This window comes from Podarcis melisellensis, assembly GCF_964234715.1.
Source record: "Podarcis melisellensis genome assembly, chromosome: 1".
In the NCBI taxonomy this organism is placed as follows: domain Eukaryota; kingdom Metazoa; phylum Chordata; class Lepidosauria; order Squamata; family Lacertidae; genus Podarcis; species Podarcis melisellensis.
Window position 1 is genome coordinate 128,095,869 of NC_138528.1, and position 23,030 is coordinate 128,118,898.

The following is a 23,030-nucleotide window of genomic DNA, read 5'->3' on the forward strand; positions in this document are numbered from 1 at the left end:
ATTTTAACATTCATTAATTTTACAGTGTTTCTGCAGATAGTCTTTAAATTTCTTCCAGTCTTCTTCCACCAATTCTTCTCCCAGGTCTCGGATTCTGCCAATCATTTCCTTCCCAGATCCATTTTATATCTATTTATGTAAAGCAAGAGGTAGGAGGAAAACAGAAGCAGCTCATGTCTTTCCAATACTTGTCTTACACCTTCTTAAGGAGGCTCACCTCTGTGTCCCAGAACTACAGGCCTGAGGCATCTTCCTAGGATACCCAGGCAGCATGGTAGCTGCTGAAAAGCCACCTGCCATGCGAGAGCAGCTGAAAAATCAATGGCACATGGTCACTGTGCCATGTCTCTATATGCAATTGAACATGTAATGCTGGGGACTCGTGCAAATGCCCCTTATAAATGCTGATATACAGAGTTTTGGGGTGACCATCATATGCTCAAGCAATGTGTAAATTTAGTCTCAAATAAAGAAGCCACAATCAAGGTTTTCTTTAAAGAACTGAGGTGCCTACATATGCTTCTCAACCTACAACTTACAAACACACACAACACACAGACACACCAAAAACAATTAAGTTATCAGTTGGCTTTCAAGTGTCTGTTCTTCCAAGTCACAATGTATTGCATCCGTGTGCTTGCTCTCTCCTCCCCACCTCTCTCTCTCTCTCTCTCTCTCATATTATATATGATAAGGTAAAGGTAAAGGGACCCCTAACCATTAGGTCCAGTCGCGGATGACTCTGGGGTTGCGGCGCTCATCTTGCTTTATTGGCCAAGGGAGTCGGTGTACAGCTTCCGGGTCATGTGGCCAGCATGACTAAGCCGCTTCTGGCGAACCATAGCAGCACATGGAAACGCCATTTACGGTACCTTCCTGCCGGAGCGGTCCCTATTTATCTACTTGCACTTTGACGTGCTTTCGAATTGCTAGGTTGGCAGGAGCAGGGACCGAGCAACGGGAGCTCACCCCATCACAGGGATTTGAACTGCCGACCTTCTGATCGCAAGTCCTAGGCTCTGTGGTTTAACCCACAGCGCCACCCGCATTCCTTTATATGATAAGATAGTAAGTATTTTATTTTGCTTGCGTTCAAACAAAAGAACAAAACCTAAAACATCACGATTATCTGCAAACAGGAACATCTAGCAGCAACAAATATTTTAGCAAGGAGGCCTGAAACATCATATCTACCATCACAGAGGATCAGTCAACACAGTAGTCACAAAGCTGTCTCTGATAAGTAGGGAATTATGGATGAGAAATATGTCTATTCTGACTATTAACTGGCACGGCCCAACTCCCTGTAAAAAACAGCATTTACTATGGCACCTTAGAGACTAACAGCCTGATCCTTTGTGCATTTCCTTGCACACCTCATTGAATTCAAGGATACCTGAGTCCCACCTGCACCATGCAGGTAAAGGATGTTAGTCTTATGCCCCTTTAGCAACCGTTGCGTCCTCCAAAGAACCCTGGAATCTGCAGTTTGTAAGGGATTCAGAGAGTCATTAGAACATTAATAAACTACAGTTCCCTGCAGTATTCAAAACCCCCATTGTTCTAGGCGTATTTTGCTACGGGGAATTTTATGAACGTGGGCAGCTTCTGAGCTCTGGGTGCAGTACTGTGCCTAAGATTTCAGTTTACAACTGCAGAGTGGAAGGAAAGAAAGACCCTTTTCTGCCTCCCCACTTCCAGTTACTCTCTGAAGACTGGGGAAGAGACCCTTTTTCAGAATATCAGGGGGGTGGGCAGGGGAAGGACTAGGTAAAGGTAAAGGGACCCCTGACCATTAGGTCCAGTTGTGACCGACTCTGGGGTTGTGGCGCTCATCTCGCTTTATTGGCCGAGGGAGCCGGCGTACAGCTTCCGGGTCATGTGACCAGCATGACTAAGCTGCTTCTGGTGAACCAGAGCAGTGCACGGAAACGCCGTTTACCTTCCCACTGGAGCGGTACCTATTTATCTCCTTGCACTTTGACGTGCTTTTGAACTGCTAGGTTGGCAGAAGCAGGGACCAAGCAACGAGAGCTCACCCCGTTGCGGGGATTCAAACCGCTGACCTTCTGATCGGCAAGCCCTAGGCTCTGTGGTTTAACCCACAGCGCCACCCGCATCCCTTTTAGGAGAAGAACTAGACCATGTGAAAAATGAACATAATATTTTAGCTGCAGTTCATTCATTTTCAGCTTTGTATTCTTTGTTATATAAATAAAAAGTGCACCGAGACATTATGTTGTTGCGCCCATAACCTCGGTTTAAGGTGCCGTTTAGCTCCTAGCTTTCATATCTCAGTTTCTAACACGGGTTCCCTGGGTTCTTGCGGGGAAGCCATGACTGTTAATAGTGGTATAAGAGTGCTTTAAACACACAGGGCTGGATTCAACGAACCTGGGGTGCTAGGAGAAACCAGCAGATGGACTCCCGCTAGGCTAGGGCAACAGGGCTTTCTCGCTACTCTCCTCCCCTGGCACATCCTTTGCACCTTTCCCAAATCTGCTCTGGAGGGTCAAGAGAACCCCCAGAACAACCAATGAGGGGTGGGGAAAGGGGAGATTGTTCCATCATGAAAGCAGAAATGCTGGTAGGAAGGTTGCTGAATTGGCATGGATGTGGCCTTCCTTTCAAGCAAGCATACATCAACCACAGATCACACCTATAAACAGTCCTTTGGGTGACCACCTGTGAGAATAAAGACAAGCTGACGACCAGGCAAGATTTGCACACCTACGCACACAAAATTACCAGCTGCTTTTTTCCATTTTAGCTGACAATGACAAACGAGCAAGCAAACCAAAATGTCTCCATGGTTGGTCCAACCGGCGGGGGGTGGGGGGTGGGGGAAAGAATCATGTGAACGTCCCAGAAACTTTATATCAGGGGTCAGCAACCTAAGGCCCATGGGCCAGAAGCGGTCCACTGAGGCCGTTCAACCGGCCCACGAGCCGCCCCTGAACTGAGATGCCCACTTGGTGAGTCCCCGCGTGCTGCGCTAAACCGGTACAGCATGGCGCAGGGACTCTCTTCCGTGGCTCCAGAAATCACTTCTGCACATGCCCAGATGCCAGGAATCGCTTCTGCGCAGGCATGATTTTCGGGGTCTGGGCATGCGCACTCAATTTCCAGCGTTGCACTGCGGCGGTCCAGCCCACAGAGGATCTCTGCGGGAGTGATCCGGCCCATGCCCTTGCCAACCCCTGCCTTATGTTCTCCAGTAAGCACAGCCCAGTGAATATCAGACCTCCAGTCTCCCACCCTCGTACAGCGAGAGCAGCCACTGCCGCCAGCCCCTGGAGACTTGACGTCTTCCCGTTTCCTCATTCTCGTCACACAACATAGAGACTCTGGCAGAAGAGGCTGGCACAGAGCCTTGAACACACTCCCGGCTGTCTTTCAGAGCCCTAGCAAGGACACTGGAGGGGAACAGCCTTGCCCAGATAGTAATCCTGAAAGAAACAGTAATAATGCACGAGTCTGCAAGTGCACACAGCTTCCATAATTATTTAATGTTCAAATGCAGCGTTGTTGTTTTTTTAAAAAAAAAGGACCAAGAAAGCCTGACGGCAGGTTTTCATCGCCATTCCAATCTGCTCAGTAACGTGCAAAATTTGTCCTAGGTGGCACTCGTCCAGGCTTCCATTAGACAGTTAGCACCACTTTTCTAGCAGCTATATGTCAAAGACAAAACAATATTTGAAAGATGCTGGGGTTTGTTTGTTTTTTTGCATCAAATGCTCCTTTGCGCTCTCCCCTTATTGCTTCTCTGTAGCAACGAGTTCGATTCAGCAGCTCTTAGCGACTGGAATCTTTTCAGGGCAATGTAAATTTTCCAGAGCAACTCTGAGATTAAATAGCTACACACACACACACACACACACACACACAGAGAGAGAGAGAGAGAGAGAGAGAGAGAGAGAGAGAGAGAGAGAGAGCACAAAAGACACATGACTAGCCATGAGCCATTTGAGGAAAAAACTGGTTTTTCGAAACAAGGCAAGAAAATAGCCAAAGTGGTTGCCATGGTTAGGACTAGCAGATATTCCCTGAGTCAAATCCACACCTCATTGAAGACAATGACTAAACTCTCATAGGTTTTAATGGCTCTGAACTGGACGTCATGTTTGCAAAATTTGCCCCTGGTTGCAGTTTCCATGCCGAAACTGCCAAAAAAGTATCTCGACTTCAGTGAGACCACAGACATAGGCAGACCCTCTAGTGCAGGGACCAGCTAACTTTTTCAGCAGGGGTCCCTCAGACCTTGTGGGGGGCCGGACTATATTGGGCGGGGGGAATGAACTAATTCCTATGCCCCACAAATAACCCAGAGATGCATTTTAAATAAAAGTGCACCTTCTACGCATGTAAAAACACGCTGATTCCCAGATCGTCCGTGGGCAAGATTTAGAAAGCGATTGGGCCGGATCCAGCCCCCGGGCCTTAGTTTGCCTACCCATGCCATAGTGCAACCATCCGCAATATATTGGACCTATAGAAGCACATCTAATGAACTAAAACAATCAATATTTCCTTGACAATTATGTTATACTAAAAAAACAAAACACAAACAAACCACACACATGAAACCCCTTTTAAAAACTACACGTAAGAACAACTTGTGGGGGGAACTCTGCTTGCAACATTATCTCTCAGGTCTTGCAGTCCTTTTAATATATATTTTTTAATAAAATAAACTTTAAAAATCTTACTAGGAATGAATGAAGATCTTGGATTTGTGGGTCTTTAGGAAAGCACATCATGTCTGCTAAGTGTGTGTGGGGGGGGGGGGTTTAGAGTACCAGAGATTCTGCACCTTGGGAATTTCCTTTCCTTTCAAAAATGTTTTACGTAAGACAAAAACAAACTCCTACATTCCTCAGGTATTGTGGGGAGGAGGGAATGCTTAAAAAAAAAAGTTAGCAAATGTTTCAAAATTCACATCATGGAGGTTTTTCCACTTTGTAATCACTTTTGTTTCTCTTTCTCTGCAATAATTAAGGATGTCCTTGAGTTACAGATTTTAAAGAGCAAAGCTGATAAAATGGAATGTTTAAGGATCCTAGTGCTTCTCCCCCCCATAAGCTGCCCGTCTACAAAGAGTCACATTTATCCCACAAAGCCCATCGTTTGTTTCTTGAGTTAAAGAAAGATTTGCGACACACAAAAGCAAAATACAAGTCAACAGAAGCACCACAGTTAGCTCAGCTAACAGTAAAGCAGCATGAGAAAACAGAACCACAACCAAGTTCATCATGGACTGAAAACACCTGAGAAATAAAATGGGGTTTGCTTCATACCAACAAGGTAGAAAAGTGGGTATAGATAGGGCACCACCACCGAGAAGGCCTTCACTTCCAGTTCCAGAATACGGCCATCTAAGAAGCCGAGCTGGTAAGCAATCCTTCAGGCAGCCAGAGTCCAATGTATTGAAAAGTAAAGCACAGGGCCAGCCCAAACATGAGACAACGTGAGGCAGCCACCTTGGGCTAGGGAAGCCCTAGAGGAGGAGGCACACCACCTCTGCCACCGGCACAGCGCACAAGATCTCACACGATTTTGGCAAGTTCTCGTACGATTTTGCCAGAACCTATGGTCACTGCCTTGTTTATGGTCCAGCTGGACCATAATGAGCTGGACCATAAGGAAGGCTGATCGTCGAAGAATGGATGCTTTTGAATTATGGTGCTGGAGGAGACTCTGGAGAGTCCCATGGACTGCAAGAAGATCAAACCTCTCCATTCTGAAGGAAATCAGCCCTGAGTGCTCACCGGAAGGACAGATCCTAAAGTTGAGGCTCCAATACTTTGGCCACCTCATGAGAAGAGAAGACTCCCTGAAAAAGACCCTGATGTTGGGAAAGATGGAGGGCACAAGGAGAAGGGGACGACAGAGGATGAGATGGTTGGACAGTGTTCTTGAAGCTACCAGCATGAGTTTGGCCAAACTGCGGGAGGCAGTGGAAGACAGGAGTGCCTGGCTTGCTGTGGTCCATGGGGTCACAAAGAGTCGGACTAAACGAATAAACAACAACAATGGTTACTGCCACAGCTTTGCAGGTGCTGCAGCACAACCCAGTGATCAGGAGGAACACGTGGGCATCTCCAAGCCATGAGCTTGATCCTACAGACACAGCTGCATCAAGAGCATGTTAGCAACCTCATTCCACTATCTAATGTTTCACCGGCTCTCGCTCTCATCCAGTAAAGGCCGAAGTTCCAAACTAAGGGACAGCTCCTTAGCAGGCAGAAAACCTTCAACATGTCCAATGTTGCTAGTTTTCCTACCACCCAAAGAAGCTGTACAGTCGTACCTTGGATCCCAAACGCCTTGCGTCTCGAACGTTTTGGCTCCCAAATGCTGCAAACCCGGAAGGGAGTGTTCCAGTTTGCAAATGTTCTTTGGAAGCCGAATGTCCAACGCGGCTTCCGATTGCCTGCAGGAAGCTCCTGCAGCCAATCAGAAGCCCGCCTTGGCTGTCAAATGTTTTCAGAAGTCGGAATCCATTCAACAACCAAGGTACGACTGTGCTTCATTATCATTTTGCACCCAGTAGCCACAGCACATTCTACAGTTGAAGCAACATTTGCAACTTGAGTTGAGCAACCATTTCTTCTGAGGAGGGGTTCAGTCTGACACCGGCTTTTAATGGGCAGCTGCAGCCTTGGAATGAGACTGCCTTTTCCCATCCTCTTTTCTAATACAGCGGTACCTCAAGTTACATACGATTCAGGTTGCAGACTCCACTAACCCAGAATTAGTACCTTGGGTTAAGAACTTTGCTTCAAGATGAGAAAAGAAATCGCGCCGTGGCAGCAGTGGGAGGCCCCATTAGCTAAAGTGGTGCTTCAGGTTAAGAACAGTTTCAGGTTAATAATGGACCTCCGGAACGAATTAAGTTCTTAACCCGAGGTACCACTGTACTAGTTAGCTCCCAGACTTCTGGGATTTGGCAATGGGGAAGCTTCCAGACGAGAAGGAGAGCTTGGGGTCTCAGGCCTCCAGATTTAGAAGCAACAACCTGTTTCTCCTACAACACAAATCTTCATCTAGTTTCATGAAGTGACCTGCACCTTCGCTTGGCCATAGGGAACACCAACCGACAGTGGCACAGCACAAAACGGAGCTCAAAAAACTCAGAAGGTAACGAAGTTTCGAGTAAGCCAGAGATTTCCTGCTGCCTCTGCAGGGATGTATCATGTGTGGGAGCAACACCAAAACTCATGCACACCCAACCAAGCTGAATGTTGGAAGATTCAGGAGGGAGAAAAGAAAGTCCTCCTTCACGCAGGACAGCAGAGTCAACCTATGGAACTTGTTCCCCAAGGAAGCAGTGATGGACACCAACTTGAATGGCTTTAGAAGCAGATCAGACAGATTCATGGAGGAGGAGAGGGTGATCAACAGTGTTAGAAATTGACCAATGGTACCAAATAGTATGGGAAACAGCCCTACTAGAAAAAAAATACCGTATTTTTCGCTCCATAAGACGCACTTTCTTCTTCCTAAAAAGTAAAGGGGAAGTGTCTGTGTGTCTCATGGAGTGAATGTATGGTCCCTGGAGCCGAATTGCCCAGGGGCGAAAAGAAGATCATGCTTTTTTTAAAAAAAAAAAAAGAGGGAAGGGGGTGTTGAAACAAAGCCGCTGATTGGCAAGTCATCGGGAGATAAGGCTGCTGGTAAAGGAGGCTGCCGAGGGAGGTAAAGACAGTGAACTTGCAAGGAGAGGAGACAGGAATACTAAAACAAGCAATGAGGAGAGAAATGAGAAGAAGAGGAGGAGCAAAAAACTGCTCCAGCTAAGGAAAAGATGCTAAGGCAAACAAGAGGGAAGGGAGTGTTGAAAGGAAGCAGCTGATCGGTGCTATCGGGAGAGAGATAAGGGATACGATAAAGGAGGCTGCCTGGGAGGGGGGGTAAAAGCCCATGGATCCTCAGGATTTTTACATTGGGTCACCCCAAATTCACCATCAGATCACATAGCATGTCCATGGCTACAGCCTGCACCAAAAAAAGCATGCATCCACTGTTTCCTAGGGCTGCAATGGTACAAATAATGTGGTTACAAAGCACGGATCCACATGGATCCTCAGGATTTTTGTATTCGGTCACCCCAAATTCACCGTCAGATCACGTCTGTGGCCACAGCATGAACCACAAAAATCATACATCCACTGTTTCATTCAGAATATTTTTTTTCCTTGTTTTCCTCCTCTAAAAACTAGGTGCGTCTTATGGAGCGAAAAATACTGTGACCAATAAACTGAAATTGACATGGGGACAAATAGAAGACGACACCTTCGCCCCGGTATGGCTCCCCTTTATCACATACACAGCCCAACAAGACAATGACAAAAATTCACCAACAGCATACAAATCATATGGCTAACCTGATCCAAAACGCCCACCCACCCCGCTCACACAGGAAAACAAAGTTCACCACAGCCAATCATAAATGAATAACCACACCCATGGCCAACCCCAACCTCTCTCACCACCCAAGGAACACAAGTGAACAGCAGAGAACCTGCACAAGCAACGCTGACACCAAACCTTACATATATTAAGTATAATAGAAACATCACCACCCAACCCCCCACCTCCCCCCCCTTCCCCTTCTTCTTCCTAATGTCTCAACAATTGAAACTGATCTGTAAAAAATGTTACTTGGAGGAGAAAGAAGAGAGAGAGAGAGAGAGAGAGAGAGAGAGAGAGAGAGAGAGAGAGAGAGAGAGAGAGAGACATTACACACACTTTTGTAAACTAAGAAAATCTTTAATAAAAATGCAATTTTTTAAAAAAACAGTGTTAGAAACTGGGATAGAAAAGCCGGACAGTTTCTGGGACCTGGGTTGAGGGCACCAAAACAGAATGTCTAGTCGCCACGGGGGTGTGGGGGTGTCAGCAACAATATTTTAATTTTCTTTTGATGAGCATTAATTAATACGCAATTCACACAAGTGAGACATTGTTAATATCACATTTTTAGCAGAAATTGTGAATACATGCTTAATTTGTTGTTTACAATAAAAATATTGGTACCATACTTTCAAAACACTCTATTCTTTATTGTTATACTCCTTAACGTATTGTCTATCCTTAAAAATATACTTCGAGGCTTCAAAGCACATACATTTCAGTAATCACTGAGAGCCAGTGTGGTGTAGTGGTTAAGAGCAGCGGACTCGTAATCTGGGGAACTGGGTTCGCTTCCCCGCTCCTCCACGCGCAGCTGCTGGGTGACCTTGCGCCAGTCACACTTCTCTGAAGTCTCTCAGCCTCACTCACCTCACAGAGTGTTTGTTGTGGGGGAGGAAGGGAAAGGAGAATGTTAGCTGCTTTGAGACTCCTTCGGGTAGTGATAAAGTGGGATATAAAATCCAAACTCCTCCTCTTCTTCTTCTAATCTTTGAGTGTCAGCCAGGTGCAAAAAAATGGCACCCAGGCTTTTTGAGGTGCTAGCAGCTGGGAGATCTTTAGGCGCAAAGTGTGCCTGGCACCTGCTAATTTCGAACAACTGGCTATCGAAGTTCACTAGCTGCAATGGCTATGCTCTACGTTCCACAGCTGGAGGCAGCAGTGCTCCCGAATACCAGCTGCTGGAAACCCCAGGCGAGGAGACGGCTCTTGTGCTCAGGTTCCGCTTGCTGGTTTTGCACAGACATCTGTTCGGCCACGGTGAGGAAGGATGCTGGAGTTGAAGGGCCATGGGCCTAATCCAGCAGGCTGTTCTTATGTTCTTATCTGTGAAGGTGTTATGAGCCTTATTATAAAGGTAAAGGTAAAGGGACCCCTGACCATTAGGTTCAGTCATGGCTGACTCTGGGGTTGCGGCGCTCATCTTGCTTTACTGTACTGGCCAAGGGAGCCGGCGTACAGCTTCCGGGTCGTGGCCAGCATGACTAAGCTGCTTCTGGTGAACCAGACCAGCGCATGGAAACGCCGTTTACCTTCCCGCCAGAGTGGTACCTATTTATCTACTTGAACTTTGACGTACTTTCGAAGTGCTAGGTTGGCAGGAGCAGGGACCGAGCAACGGGAGCTCACCCCGTCGCGGGGATTTGAACTGCCGACCTTCTGATCGGAAAGCCCTAGGCTCTGTGGTTTAACCCACAGCGCCACCCACGTCCCAGAGCCTTATTATATTGGTGTCCAAAACTAGCCAGGGGCCAGGCACCTCCACCCTCTGGAGCTGCCTGCCTGGGGATCATTGGATCTGGACTGTTTTCACATGCTAGCAACACCTCCTGCAGAATTCGATCAGATATATTTCATCTGCACATTCGGAATGAATTTCACGACCCCCAATGCTTTTTCTGTGCAGCCTGAGCAGAAACAGTGAACAAAGTTATAATCGACTGTCTTCAGTAACCCCACCCCATTGCCCTGCCCACAGTTGCGGAGAATATCCCTACATTATGAATGTTTCATGTCACCATTAAGAAAAAGAGGTCGGAATGGGCCAATATATATATGTGGACTATCCCCGGATCAAGTGACTTTTCTTCTTGAAGTTCTCAAGGTTCTTAACCTAGCTCAAGGTTGTCATGTGAAGTATCCAGACGTTGAACTGATAATCAATCACAGCTTGTCCGTCATTTGAAAAACAAGGCTTTGGTGCCGCCTGGCCCCAAAACGACAACTAGACATTCCCTTTTTGTGACTGTAACCTTGGTAACTCTTTGGTGCCTGGTTTATATATCCGAGTTTCAAATACTGGTTACAGTATGTGGGAATGAAGACACGCCACGTCATAGAACCCTGGAGAATCCACAGCCCAGTGGCAATTGTGGATTGTGAAGAAGGGCAAGAATCCCATGCCAATCACTCACACATCCCTGCAATCTGTTCTGTTCTGCTTGGGAAGATAAGGGACTGAGTACCAGGACTTGCCAATGAAGGGAAACTTGCTTCTGCCGTTGCCACCAGCCCTAGGAACTGGCATGCATTTAACCGCTTGCCATACCTCATTAACCACCTTGGCCCAACGCCCCTCCATTTCTGCCACTTTTAGCTACTGAGGTTAAATCAATTCCACCTACTTGTTTACACTCGGCAAACGCAAACCAAGCAGTCATGTACAATTTGCGAGGCAGAGAAGGAGCAAGGCAGGAGAAGATCGCACCTCCTCCATCTGAGAGATCCTCTCTCACTCCAGGTAAAAGCCTTTTTTGCAATGCCTGCAGTTTGCAGAGTGGGAGCTGTCCCACAATTTCAGGAAAGGCAAGCCCAGAACGGTGGCGGGGGGAACATAATCACAATAAAAGCAATCCCCTGCCTATGCTGTAGTCATAATTAAACCTATTCAAAATGTGACACTCAGGTAAAGCGAACGGCACAAAATGTGCTATAACTGTACAATAATTCCCACATTCTGCCACAGCTCAGAATTATTGCTCTGGAGGAAAGAAGGGAGGAATCACACTTTCAACAGTGACAAAAAACGTTGAGGTTTGAATACAGGAAGAACGTGATTTTCTAGCAGCAGAAACTTTGCCTCAAGGGAAGATGCATGAAATCCTGACAAAAGCTGAACAACAAAGCAATCCCTGTATGCCTGGAAACACCAATATAGGATGTTTTGCTAGAGGCCATGCTGACATTTGTTGGGCAAGTCCAATATCCTACCCGTTGAATTTTATTATTATTTAAGTTAAAACACATTAGCTCATCGTTCTAATTAAAAAACCAGGAACAAAGAAACATAACAAACAGAGAATATATGGCAGGTTTTTTTCTATTTCAAATTAATCAGGAGTATTATCATAATCAAATGTATAACCCACCCTTCACCAGCAAGCCCCAGAGCAGGGTACAATTTAAAAGTCAGAAATTAAAAACAATTAACACAAATTACAGTCAGGGGGAATAGGGTGGGCAGTGGAAGACAGGAGTGCCTGGCGTGCTCTGGACCATGGCGTGCGCTGGACCAGAGCATGCCAGGCACTTCTGTCTTCCACTGCTTCCAGCGGTTTGGTCAAACTCATGTTCATAGCTTCGAGAACACTGTCCAACCACCTCATCCTCTGTTGTCCCCTTCTCCTTGTGCCCTCCATCTTTCCCAACATCAGGGTCTTTCCCAGGGAGTCTTCTCTTCTCATGAGGTGGCCGAAGTATTGGAGCCTCAGCTTCACGATCTGTCCTTCCAGTGAGCACTCAGGGCTGATTTCCTTCAGAATGCATAGGTTTGATCTTCTTGCAGTCCATGGGACTCTCAAGAGTCTCCTCCAGCACCAGAATTCAAAAGCATCAATTCTTCGGCATTCAGCCTTCTTTATGGTCCAGCTCTCACTTCCATACAACTAGACAATGGCAACTAGACATTCCATTTTGGTCACTGTAACCTTGGTTTAAAGAGCCATTTAGTGCCTAGCTCATATATCTGAGTTTCTAACACTACCCCTGAGCTGACAATCTTCTTTGTCCAATAAACATATACAAATACAAATCCATAGTTTAGTTACTTCAAATTTACAGTTCGAACACAAATCCTGAAACAGGCGAGCAGACCTGCAGAGAGACCTAGTCAAAGGCAACCAACTAATATTCATATTTCACTGGAGAGGACCACAGAGTCAAGTAAGTAATTCCCACAAGGCCACCATTGCTTTCTTTTTCCTTTCTTGCAATTTTACTTGGCACTGTTAAATCATTGGGAGGCAGAAACCCTTACTGATCCACTGCAAACAACCAAGAGATCTACCAGTACATCCTGACCTATCTTTCACCCAGCTCTGATCTACAAGATCTAATAAGATTTCTAAAAAGATTGAATGGTGCACAACAAGCCCCCTCCTGTGGATCCCACAGTTCAAGCAGGCTCACATGGAAGATTCTCCCACAGGTCTTTTAGCAAATGTATTTCAGCAATCTATAGCTCTGTTAATATATGCAGTTGCCTCGTTTTTGCCCTCATGGTGGTCTGGAGACTTGTAACACAGAGAAACCATAATTTGTAACCAGGGTTTCTGCAGCCAAAACACGTCAAAGACAAATCACCTTAAACCCTTTTACTTTACATCCTGCATTGTGTGACAGGAGGTGTTTTAGCTTATTCAACAGCCATTTCCAATCCTCCGTAGCTCACAGGTGGCTGCTTCTTCTTGGAAGTCAACTCTTCCTGCAAGCTATTCTCGCGGGGCATGATGTACAATAAGCACTTAGAAATGTGTTTTGCTGTGACTGGAACCAAGATGAAATAGCAATATTAAAGGAGATGAGTTTGGTTTATGGAGTGGCCAAGTATGCCATTATTCTAGAACAATGGGGAATGGCATGAAGGAAGGAATGTTCCGCCATGTGATTTATTCCTTTCCAGTAGCAGCGGAAAATTTTCGACCGGCCAGCAAAATGGCCCCGTCTGCCAAATATAAGTCAGCTTAATGGCTAACAGAGTTGTGCTAGATTAGTCCCGCCATTGTAATACTTCCATAGCCCCAGACGACCTCACAGCCTCTCTCATCACTTTACAGCAACATCTCAAGAGGGGGAAATACGAGCTGCCCTAAAATTATGACTGCCACTCCAAACAGCCAATAGGACTGACAGGAAAAAAAACCTTTGCACCTTAACTCAGAAGCAAATCCCACTGTGCTCAATAAGGCTTGTGCTCAAGGAAGTGTGCTCAGAACCTGCAGCCTGCATGAAAAAGCATATTTTGAGATTTCTTGTTTCAAAGGGCAAGGTTAGCCTTCTGAAGGTAAGGTAGAACAGAGGCTCTTTCTTGACCTCTCTCTCTCCCTTCCCCTAAGTGAGTGTGTATTGCCAAAGAGAGTGCGTTAATATGGCCCAGTGTGTGTAGACAGGATGATCCTCACATTGTTTTTGGTTAACACAGAGGACCTACTAAGAAGACCATTTTAAACAACGCAATCCAGCGTGACGTTTTCTCAAGCAAGCCTCGCTGAACTCAGGGAGAGCTCTGCAAAAGTACAACGTGTCATGTGAATGAAGTCAGCGCTTAGCTAACTTGACATACACCTAGTTGTTTGGAAAATGTGTGTGCATAAAAACAGAAACAATCAGGAGATAAAAAAACGCTCTCTAAAATGAAGGTCCATCCATGGACCTTTGGTCCTCCAGGAGCCACTGGGCTGCATCCCTCATCACTCCGGAATACTCTCCAGGGTGACTGTAGTACAGTAAGATCTGAAAGAGACACAGGTCCAACCATTCCTAGCCTATCACCTGAAGGAGTATCTCCACCCCCATCGTTCTGCCCGGACGCTGAGGTCCAGCACTGAGGGCCTTCTGGTGGTTCCCTCATTGCGAGAAGCAAAGCTACAGGGTACCAGGCAGAGGGCTTCTCGGTAGTGGCGCCCGCCCTGTGGAACGCCCTCCCATCAGATGTCAAAGCGATAAATAACTACCTGACATTCAGAAGACATCTTAAGGCAGCCCTGTTCAGGGAAGTTTTTGATCTGTGATATTTTAATGTATTTTTGGTTTCTATGGAAGCCACCCAGAGTGGCTGGGGAAACCCAGCCAGATGGGCGGGGTACAAATAATAAATTATTATTATTATTATTATTATTATTATTATTATTATTATTATCATCATCATCACATACAAATCAAAACTAAGCCTAGCCAATGCAAAGGGTCTCTCCTCTCTTCCAACAAACATTTTTTTTACTTAACAGGCCTTCCAGCACAATGTCTGAAAAATCATCTGCCTTAAGAGCAGCAACAACCTGGAATTAGCTTGGTCCATTCATACTGGACCTCATTCCTCATGCTGGAGGTCCAGTGGTTTTGAAGAGACCCAAGGAAAGATCATGCCACCTCAAGCCAGCCCAATGTGCTTCTCAACACAGAGTCTTTTCACACATCCAGAAATGATCACTTACACACCTGTATTACTAACTGTGCACATCCTGATGTTGCCTATAATGTGCACATTGTATCCACTTTTTTCTGTTTTTGACCACTTGCACATCTCACAGGGGATCAGTGCTTGACTGCGAGTCATCATGCCACGTAGAATAATGCACATAACTATGGCTGCAGCAAGTTGCAAGATACACCGCAAATACCTGCATTATGCAAGGCATGTAGCTGCCCATTTGCACATGGTGCAAAATTGTTGCCAAGTGTCCACTGGAACCACATCATTGTGCATTAAACTTACCCTCTGACCCCAGGAGGAAAACAAACAGACAAACCTGCAGTTGCACACCAGTACTGCCAAAATTCTGTGCCAAGAGAAGCTGAATTTGGAATTCAGTAACCTGTGTAGAATATGCAGGCAGCAAATGAGCATAGATTGGGATTGTTTTGCCTGATTTATTCTGTTCCTGCTCAGCCTGGTGAGGGACACAGAGCACTGATGCCCCATCGTATGAACCTGGCTCAGTGACAGAACACACGCATTGAATGTGAAAAGGTTCCAGGATCAATCCCTGGCCTCACCAGCTGGAAAGGCTCTCTGGTAGCAGGGACAGGGAAAGACCTTACAGCTGCTGCCCATTGGAGTAAGCATGACCAACTGCCACTCACCAAAGTGTCAAGGAGCAGAGAAACAGTATGTTCCCATGTGCAGCATGCAGGTTATATCTGGTTATCCTTTGCATGCCTGAAAGGAGAGGGAGGGAAGGCTGCTGTGCAAAAGCCATCTCTTGTGTTTGTGAAATTCCATGATTACAAGAGATCCTCCTTCCACCCTTTCAGAACATACCAAACATAACAGGGCAGAACAGGAAGAACGGTATTGTTTTAAACATCCTCGAGAGGAGATACGATAGCCATCTTCAAGTATCTAAAGGGCTGTCGTATGGAAGATGGAGCAAGCTTGTTTTCTCCTGCTCTGGAGGGCAGAACCCGAACCAATGGCTTCAAGTTGCAAGGCAGGAGGTTCCAACTAAACATCAGGAAGGACTTTCTGACAGTAAAACAGTGGAAGGGACTCTCTTAAAAAGTGGTGGATCTCCTTCACTGGAGGTTCTTAAGCAGAGGGTGAATGTTACCAAAAAGGAGCTATGCAGCAGCGAGCAGAAGCTTCAGCAGCTGGCTGGAAAGCCAAACAGGATGTTGATGTTTGTGACTGTTACCGTGGGAAGAAAGGGGCAGTCCATTCACTGTACTGAGCACCGGATGTTAGCTCAGCGTGTCATCTGACCTGTACTGGAAGTACATGGGAGGAGTCTTATATAGCTCTCTGCTGTTGATGTAAAGAGAGTGCAGACATGTTTCTCTGTACTGCTGCAAAAGACAGAAATAAAGGCATGTAAATATATTTCTGTCTGTCTCTTTCCCCTTCCTGGGGATAGCAGGGAGGAGAGTGAAGGAGTGGTGTGTTCGTCTCACGTATGAGAAGGATCGCCGATAAGAGACCTCGCCTGTTTCCTGCCGGGAGTCGCAGACGGGGAGGTCAACAAGGAAATCAGCCGGTGCCTAGAGAGGGGCACATTCCTCTGACAAGGCTTGATTCCAACAGTGAATGGCCATCTGCCATGGCTGATTTAATGGAGTTTCTTGCATTGCAAGGGCTTGGACTAGAGGATCCTCAGAGTCCCTTCCAATCCTATGATTCTATGAGCAAGGATCCTAAAGTGTCTGTAGACATAGGACGCACACGTGTCATTAAAATTAAAGCCGAGGGGCTTGCTAGTGGGAGATGAGCTGATCATTAAACAGACAGCAGATCAATGATATAACCAATGCAACCAATTTGCAGGTGTTGTGCTATGAGTCTCACCCACATCACGGAGCTATTAAAGATCTGCGCTGAGACCAGGAGTTGGAGCAAATAAGGAATTTAAATGAACAAATTGTAAGCTGCACCCAACCTATTATTCCGCATCACAGGCAACAATCTAACACTCCAGCCAAAAGTTCACACATACACACACGCTCTTTTATAAACATCCCAAGCTTACTTTCTGAACCCACCAACCAATTTTAAAAAGCATGATCGAGGCATGTGGAGAACCCAACAGAACACACAGCCACAGGATAGCTGCAGATAACAAGCTGTTTCCTGTCCGTGAAATATTACGTAGGTCCATTCAAGATCTTAGAAGTCTATATTTAATTTCATTCAAGAGATAACATTTGAGCCGAGTATCCTGTGCAACACAGCCATTTGCTCTTTGCCCCACTCTTGTTTCTGTTGCAATGAGATGCTTCAGTCTTGCACAAGACTTTGACAATCTGCCTTGGGAACATCTGCACGAACAAGGATGCTGACTCTTTTCAACAAATCTAATCGGAGGACAGACAGACTAAGGTGGCGGGGGGTGGGGTGGGTGGAGATAGAATATGACCTGCTCATATTCATGAGGAGAGACTTGAGAACTCTTGGGCTTGGGTCTAGAATCTAGATTGTGGGCTTCCCAGAGGTCTCTGACCAGGCTGCTGTAAGAACAGGAGGCTGGACCAGACGGGCCTTTCAACCTGAACCAGCAAAGCTCTTCTATTTAAACTTAGCTCTTCCCAGCCAAAGTCAGAGGGGCTACTCTAATCTCTTACTCTGGCTCCTTGAGCATTTGGAAATGGCCGAAATGATCCTTCCGACAACAAAACCCCCAAACTTGCTCACTCTGCAAGGGCTAAGAATTCACATTTTTCATTCCGCTCCATAAGGAATTCTGCTCTGCCGAATCCTACTGAAATAAAGCCATCAGTCCAATCTATGTCGCACCTTTTGCTATCGGGTATGCACCAACAGCCCCTGCCAAAGTAATTTGGCTTAAAACCAGCGTGCAATGGACATCAATTCTCTTCCACCAAAAGGAGTCTGCCTGCTCCACATTTAACAAGTTATTCAGGAATTGCCTCATTGTAACTTTCCATGCAACTACTGTACATTCTCAGAAGCAGAGACCTAAGAACTTCCTCTTCCTTCAGCTACAGGGAATGGCAGTGTGTGTGTGTGTGTGTGTGTGTGTAAGAGAGAGAGAGAGAGAGAGAGAGAGAGAGAGAGAGAGAGAGAGAGGAGGATGGGTGACAGCCAGCAATTATTTAGCAACTGTCTTGGGTTATTGCTGCAGACACAGTACTATAGGGGTTTTAGGTTATGACACTTGACAGCTACACTACATGCAACTTTTTCTGTTCTGTATTCACAAAGTTGCTGCAAAGCAGTAGGCAGGCAAGCAGAGAGACAGAAGAAAGATACAGTTCTCCACAGCTGTCAATCACAACCAAATGCCTACTGGGGCACAAAAGCTGCACCTCTAAGCATATTTTATTGAATGCAACTTACACAGATGTAAGTATTTTGAAGTCCCGCGGATTTCAGTGGAAAAGATTTAAGCAAGTTCTCAACTTCACCTTTGCCAAGAGTGTGCCTTTAGTATTTACACAGTGCTTTTCCTGGGTAGTCTAGAAGCAATTTCATGCACTCTCTCTCAGTCATCCTTACAACATCTCTGTAATTGGACTTCATGTTTCCATGTCCATGTTGCAGACAGAAGCTGTGGCTTGCCTAAGAACTGCCTATCAGCTGGATGCTGGATCAGATGGGCATCTGGCCTGATCCATGCTCTTCTTTTGATTTTAAGACCTTAAGGTTCAAACCAGAGTCTTCCCTCGTTCTATTACCTGCTGAAGGTTGAAGATTTCATTTTAGCAAGAAGCTTCGTACAGCTGAATAAAAAACCACAGCCCTTCAATAACAGAACTGTGACCTTCCACCATTTAGGAACTCCAAGATGGAAGAAGTGGACCAAACCAAGGGTGGTGGGTTTTTTTTTTTTGAAAGAGTTGTGCTTTGGGAATCCATGTCTGGAATCAATTGCAAACATCACTTGAACTGCAATCCTAGACCCATATACCTGGGAGTCCATAGGGCTCACTTCTGAATAGAGTGGTAGAGGACGAATGCTGTGATTCTAATCCCTGGAGGACCACTCTCAAACGCTGCTGAGATCTGGCCATGCTGAGGACAGCAGGAAGGGAAAAGGAAGCAGAGACGCGCCCCCACCTGCTTCTCTCCTCCCCCCCCCGCCACCTCCCACCAAGGTAGTTTTATTGAATGTTGGGGTTTTCTACTGCATTGTTAGCTGCCCTGGGCAACCCACTGGGAAAAAGGGTGGGCCAGAAGCACAGAGATATAAAATGAATAAGGGTTGTCCTAGAATAAATTTCAGTAAAACTGAAAGCAACTGTGGCAATTTTGCTGCACTCCAACCCCAAAAAACCCAGTTTTCATAAGCGTATGAGGATTCCATGGCGCGCTCCCTTTAAAAACAAAGCTATAATTATCTTTTTCAAACTGTTTATTTATCTTTTACTGGTACTATATCTTTTACTGGTACAGAACAATAACATTCAAGCTCTCCACCCACCAACACACAGAAGAACAGATTCATACAAGGCACCCTACTAAGAGATGTTAGCTAAGAGTCCATAATTTGCAGTGAGTCGCTGATGGCCGATAGCCCTGCTCTGTTAGAAAAATCTTAGAAACTTGTTTGTCGTGATTTTTGTGGACACATGTCTGGAAATCATGGTGCCTGGGGGAAAGTGAGAAAGCAAAGCGCGTGCCTAGACAAGAATGGGTCCATTTGGTGATCTCAGGCTGTGGACATGCTTGTCTCATGTCTCCCTCTTCTTTAGATGATAATGCTCACTTACTACAAAATGTGACAAGAAGCCTGACCTGCTGCATTGGGGAGGAGTGTCCCCTGCCCAGGCTGCTGAATGGGCCACTGGACATCTGCCACCCCATCCCCCAAATCCTGCCACCATGGCACCAATGTCTACAAATTTTTTCTGTGCAGCTGAATCACTGTTCCATTTACCCTGTACCCATCCTATTTTTTTATTTTTAGTGCCTTTGGCTGCAATCCAGTACCCACTTACCTGGGAGAACACCTCCCTGAATTCAATGCAACTTACTTCTAAGTAGACGTGCCTGGGACTACATGTTCAATGGCATGAAATGCGGTGTCCCGAATTCGAATCTCATTTCAGCTTTACTGAGGCTTTAGAGGAGCCACTATTCTCTAACTTGCCTCCCTCCCATGACACACCATATTGTGGACTGGCCCTGCCTCTCGGGTTCTTTTTTCTTTTTCTTTCCGTGACGTTTAATGAGATAATGTACATGGGGCACTTGGAAAACTCAAAAGAATACTCTACAGCACGATGAGCTCGTGTAAGAAACAAAAATTGGTTTGATTGAAAGGTTCGTGTGATTATAAAACAAAAAGGGACTAAAGGATGTAGGTCAAACACCTGAGTTCTTAAAATACAAAGAACAAGCCATGCTCCTTTAAATGTAGCATTTGGCAGTCGTGTGGCAGAAAAGAGTCAGCTTCCTTTCAATGCGCGAGGACAACCTCACAAAGTGTAGCATACAGTATCTGCCTGAGGCATGCTGGCTATGTCAACAGATTATCTCGCATTGAACTGTCTAGACTGTTATTAATATGCAACTGATTCAACAGCAAGGGCACTGCTGTTGGAAGCAAACTGGAAGAACTGTTAAGTGGGGCATTATTCGCCTCTCCAACTGAATCAGTCCCTTAAAGGAGAAACATGGAGAAAACCAGATGTGACTCATCAGTGACTATGCCTAGCAAGCAGGCAAACAAAAGGCTCCTCTTCCTTTAAGAATAAAGCAGACCTGAACTGTCCCCGTTGCTTGCCAGCGCTGTATTTTGCCAGGAAACCTTTCCCGAAAGAAAGCAGGAACTCAAGGCTGAGAAACCCCTACAATAATGCCGGTCAGCTATCAAAGTGGTTAACAATTCCACGGCAATAATATCCAACAATAGATGCAGACAGCTAGAGCACGTGTGCAGTCTCCTTAAAGACACACAAAACACACCTTTAAAAGTACATTGTAGAATCATGCTAATCAATATCATTTGGACAACTGGAAGATAAAATCCGGCACCTCGTTATCTCACTCACCCTACAGCTGTCATGGGGGGGGGAGAGTGCAGTATGCAAGTTACATTTGCAGCCACATGCTTCTTCAACTACATCTGTCTCCTAAACTACACAGGCCAGGCTCTCCCCCCCCCCTCAAAATGAAGACACAGTAGTTTGTACAATGGCTAAATAATCTTAGACTTGTAACCAAACCCAGCAGGGCAACTCATAGCAGCACGACTTTAGGTAATATTTTGCCCTAATGAAAAAAAAAACCTTCCAGCTGCATCGAACGATCTTCTAGTCATTTCCTCTCCCCATCCTTGTACATATTTAGGCTAATCAGAGATTTCACACCCAGTCCGCTATCTCTCTCTCTGGATTCCCCATCTCTCCACCGTATTGTCAATCAGTTCGCTTTAACCTCATTACCCAATTTCCATCTCTGGTTGTATTTCTAAACCCCTTTGCTGTCTAAACTCTCTTCTGTGTGTGCTTGAACTGTCATTGTTCTAAGCGAAGACAAGCTTTCTTTTTTAACGGAAGCGAAGTAACACAAAGGATTTTCTTTTTTTAAAAAAATTATTGCAGTGTGTGCCTTGGCTTCTGCAATCAAGTCTCTCCAATAAATGAACTGACTTGCCCCGACACACCAATTACCTTGCAAAAAATCTGAAAAATCTATTCAGCTTCCACCAGCTGTTAGTTGTTAACACTGGTTGAAAGCAATCCCCCCCCCCGTTTTATTTTAAAGGGAACAGCAATGAAAGGAGAAGCAACTTTTTTTATTTTGAAAAAATTAACAGAACCACAATGTGATATGAAAAAACACACTCAAAAGAACACCAGACCTCAGGTGCTCCCTGATTACTATATGATCTAGGATTTAATGCAAGCAGCTTTCAACAGGACTGCATGGCTATTGATAACATTTATGACAGTGTTGATTATTTTTTAACCGGGGGGGGGGGACCGACAAGATCACAGAAAACGAGAAACAAAAAGCCGCTCTGATTCACCAGCGCCTGCATTTAAGAGATTTCACAGGAGTAACGTAAATGGTTCACCTGCTGCCAGTTGTCTTCCAAGGATGGCAAAGCCGAGAAGTAACCGGTGTCGTGCACGAGCTGCAGTTCCTGGAATATACTATAACTAGCCAAAACATCCATGTTGCTGTTGCTGCTGCTTCTGCTGCTTCTGCTGAAAACAACAAACCCCGACCCTTTCCTTTTAGGTTTGTGTTTGCAATTTTGCGGTGGGCTTTTAGTTCTGTTCATTAAAAAGGGAAAAGGGGGAAGAGGAGGAGGAGGAGGGGGAGGAAGAAGGACCGTTAAGAGCAATCAATCCAGCTGTCCTTGTCCTCTGTTTTGCTTTCGTTTGCTATATATATGCATATGCTGTTTGTAGTCACACTTTCAGGGACGGACCCAAAGCAGGAACAGGAGCGGAGGAAAGCGGGGGGAGGAAGGAGCCCCATCAACGACCCAGAGAGAAAGAGAAAGGGGGGAGAGAAGGGAGAAATGCTCCCGAACGTGTACAGTGCAAGCCGTCAGCCAGGCAGCCAGAGAGGAGGAGGAGGAGGGGGACGCACTTCTTCTCCACTTGTAGTAAAAAAGCAATTGCCTTCCGGGGCTCTGTTGCTGACTCCAGCTCTTGCACCGGCGGGGAAGCGGGTGGGGTGGGGATGCAAACTCACTGACACGAGACTGCCATCTATTTCTGCATTGCTGCTCGCTGCTGAATGCAATCTTTGCTCTTTATTTTGGGAAGGTTGCATTTTCCGCCTGGCGCGCGCGCGCGCGCTCCTGGAGCCAGGCGCGCTCCCATACTTTCCTCTCTCTCCTTCCCTCCCTCCTCCCTGCGCGCAGCCGTGGGATCTTCAGAGGAAACTGTCCATTAAGGCAGCGCGTGACCATGTAAGGCAAGAGGGAGGCGGGCCGCCAGGGCCGCTCATGAAGTCACTGGCGCCCAATGGGGGCCCGGAGCGAGGCGGCGGAGGCGGGGCTGGGCACGGAAGAGCCGCGGCGATTGGGCCCAGGGCTGGATCCGACGTCCGCCTTATAAGGCAAGTGTAAGGGGAGCTATTTTTAGAGGGCTATATAAAGGAGCCGGAGCGGCTGGTGCGCGGCGGAGTTTGCAGGAGAGAGAGAGCGCGAGCGCGCCCGGGAAGCCGTGCGTGGACCTCGGGCTCCGGCCCGTTTGCAAAGGGG

The 23,030-nt window shown here is 46.2% G+C and overlaps 1 protein-coding gene across 1 annotated transcript in view; it reads right to left on the bottom strand.

Annotated features, from left to right (window-relative positions):
* KLF7 (KLF transcription factor 7) overlaps positions 1–22,646 on the bottom strand; it is an 81,945-nt gene extending 59,299 nt beyond the window's left edge. Inside the window, exons 1-2 of the mRNA XM_081898555.1 lie at positions 22,517–22,646; positions 21,888–22,089 (exon numbers count right to left, since the gene is read on the bottom strand). Coding sequence (XP_081754681.1) covers positions 21,888–22,089; positions 22,517–22,533 — 219 coding nt within the window. The 5' untranslated portion in view covers positions 22,534–22,646. The remainder of the gene's footprint in view (positions 1–21,887; positions 22,090–22,516) is intronic.
* Positions 22,647–23,030: the final 384 nt, after the last annotated feature.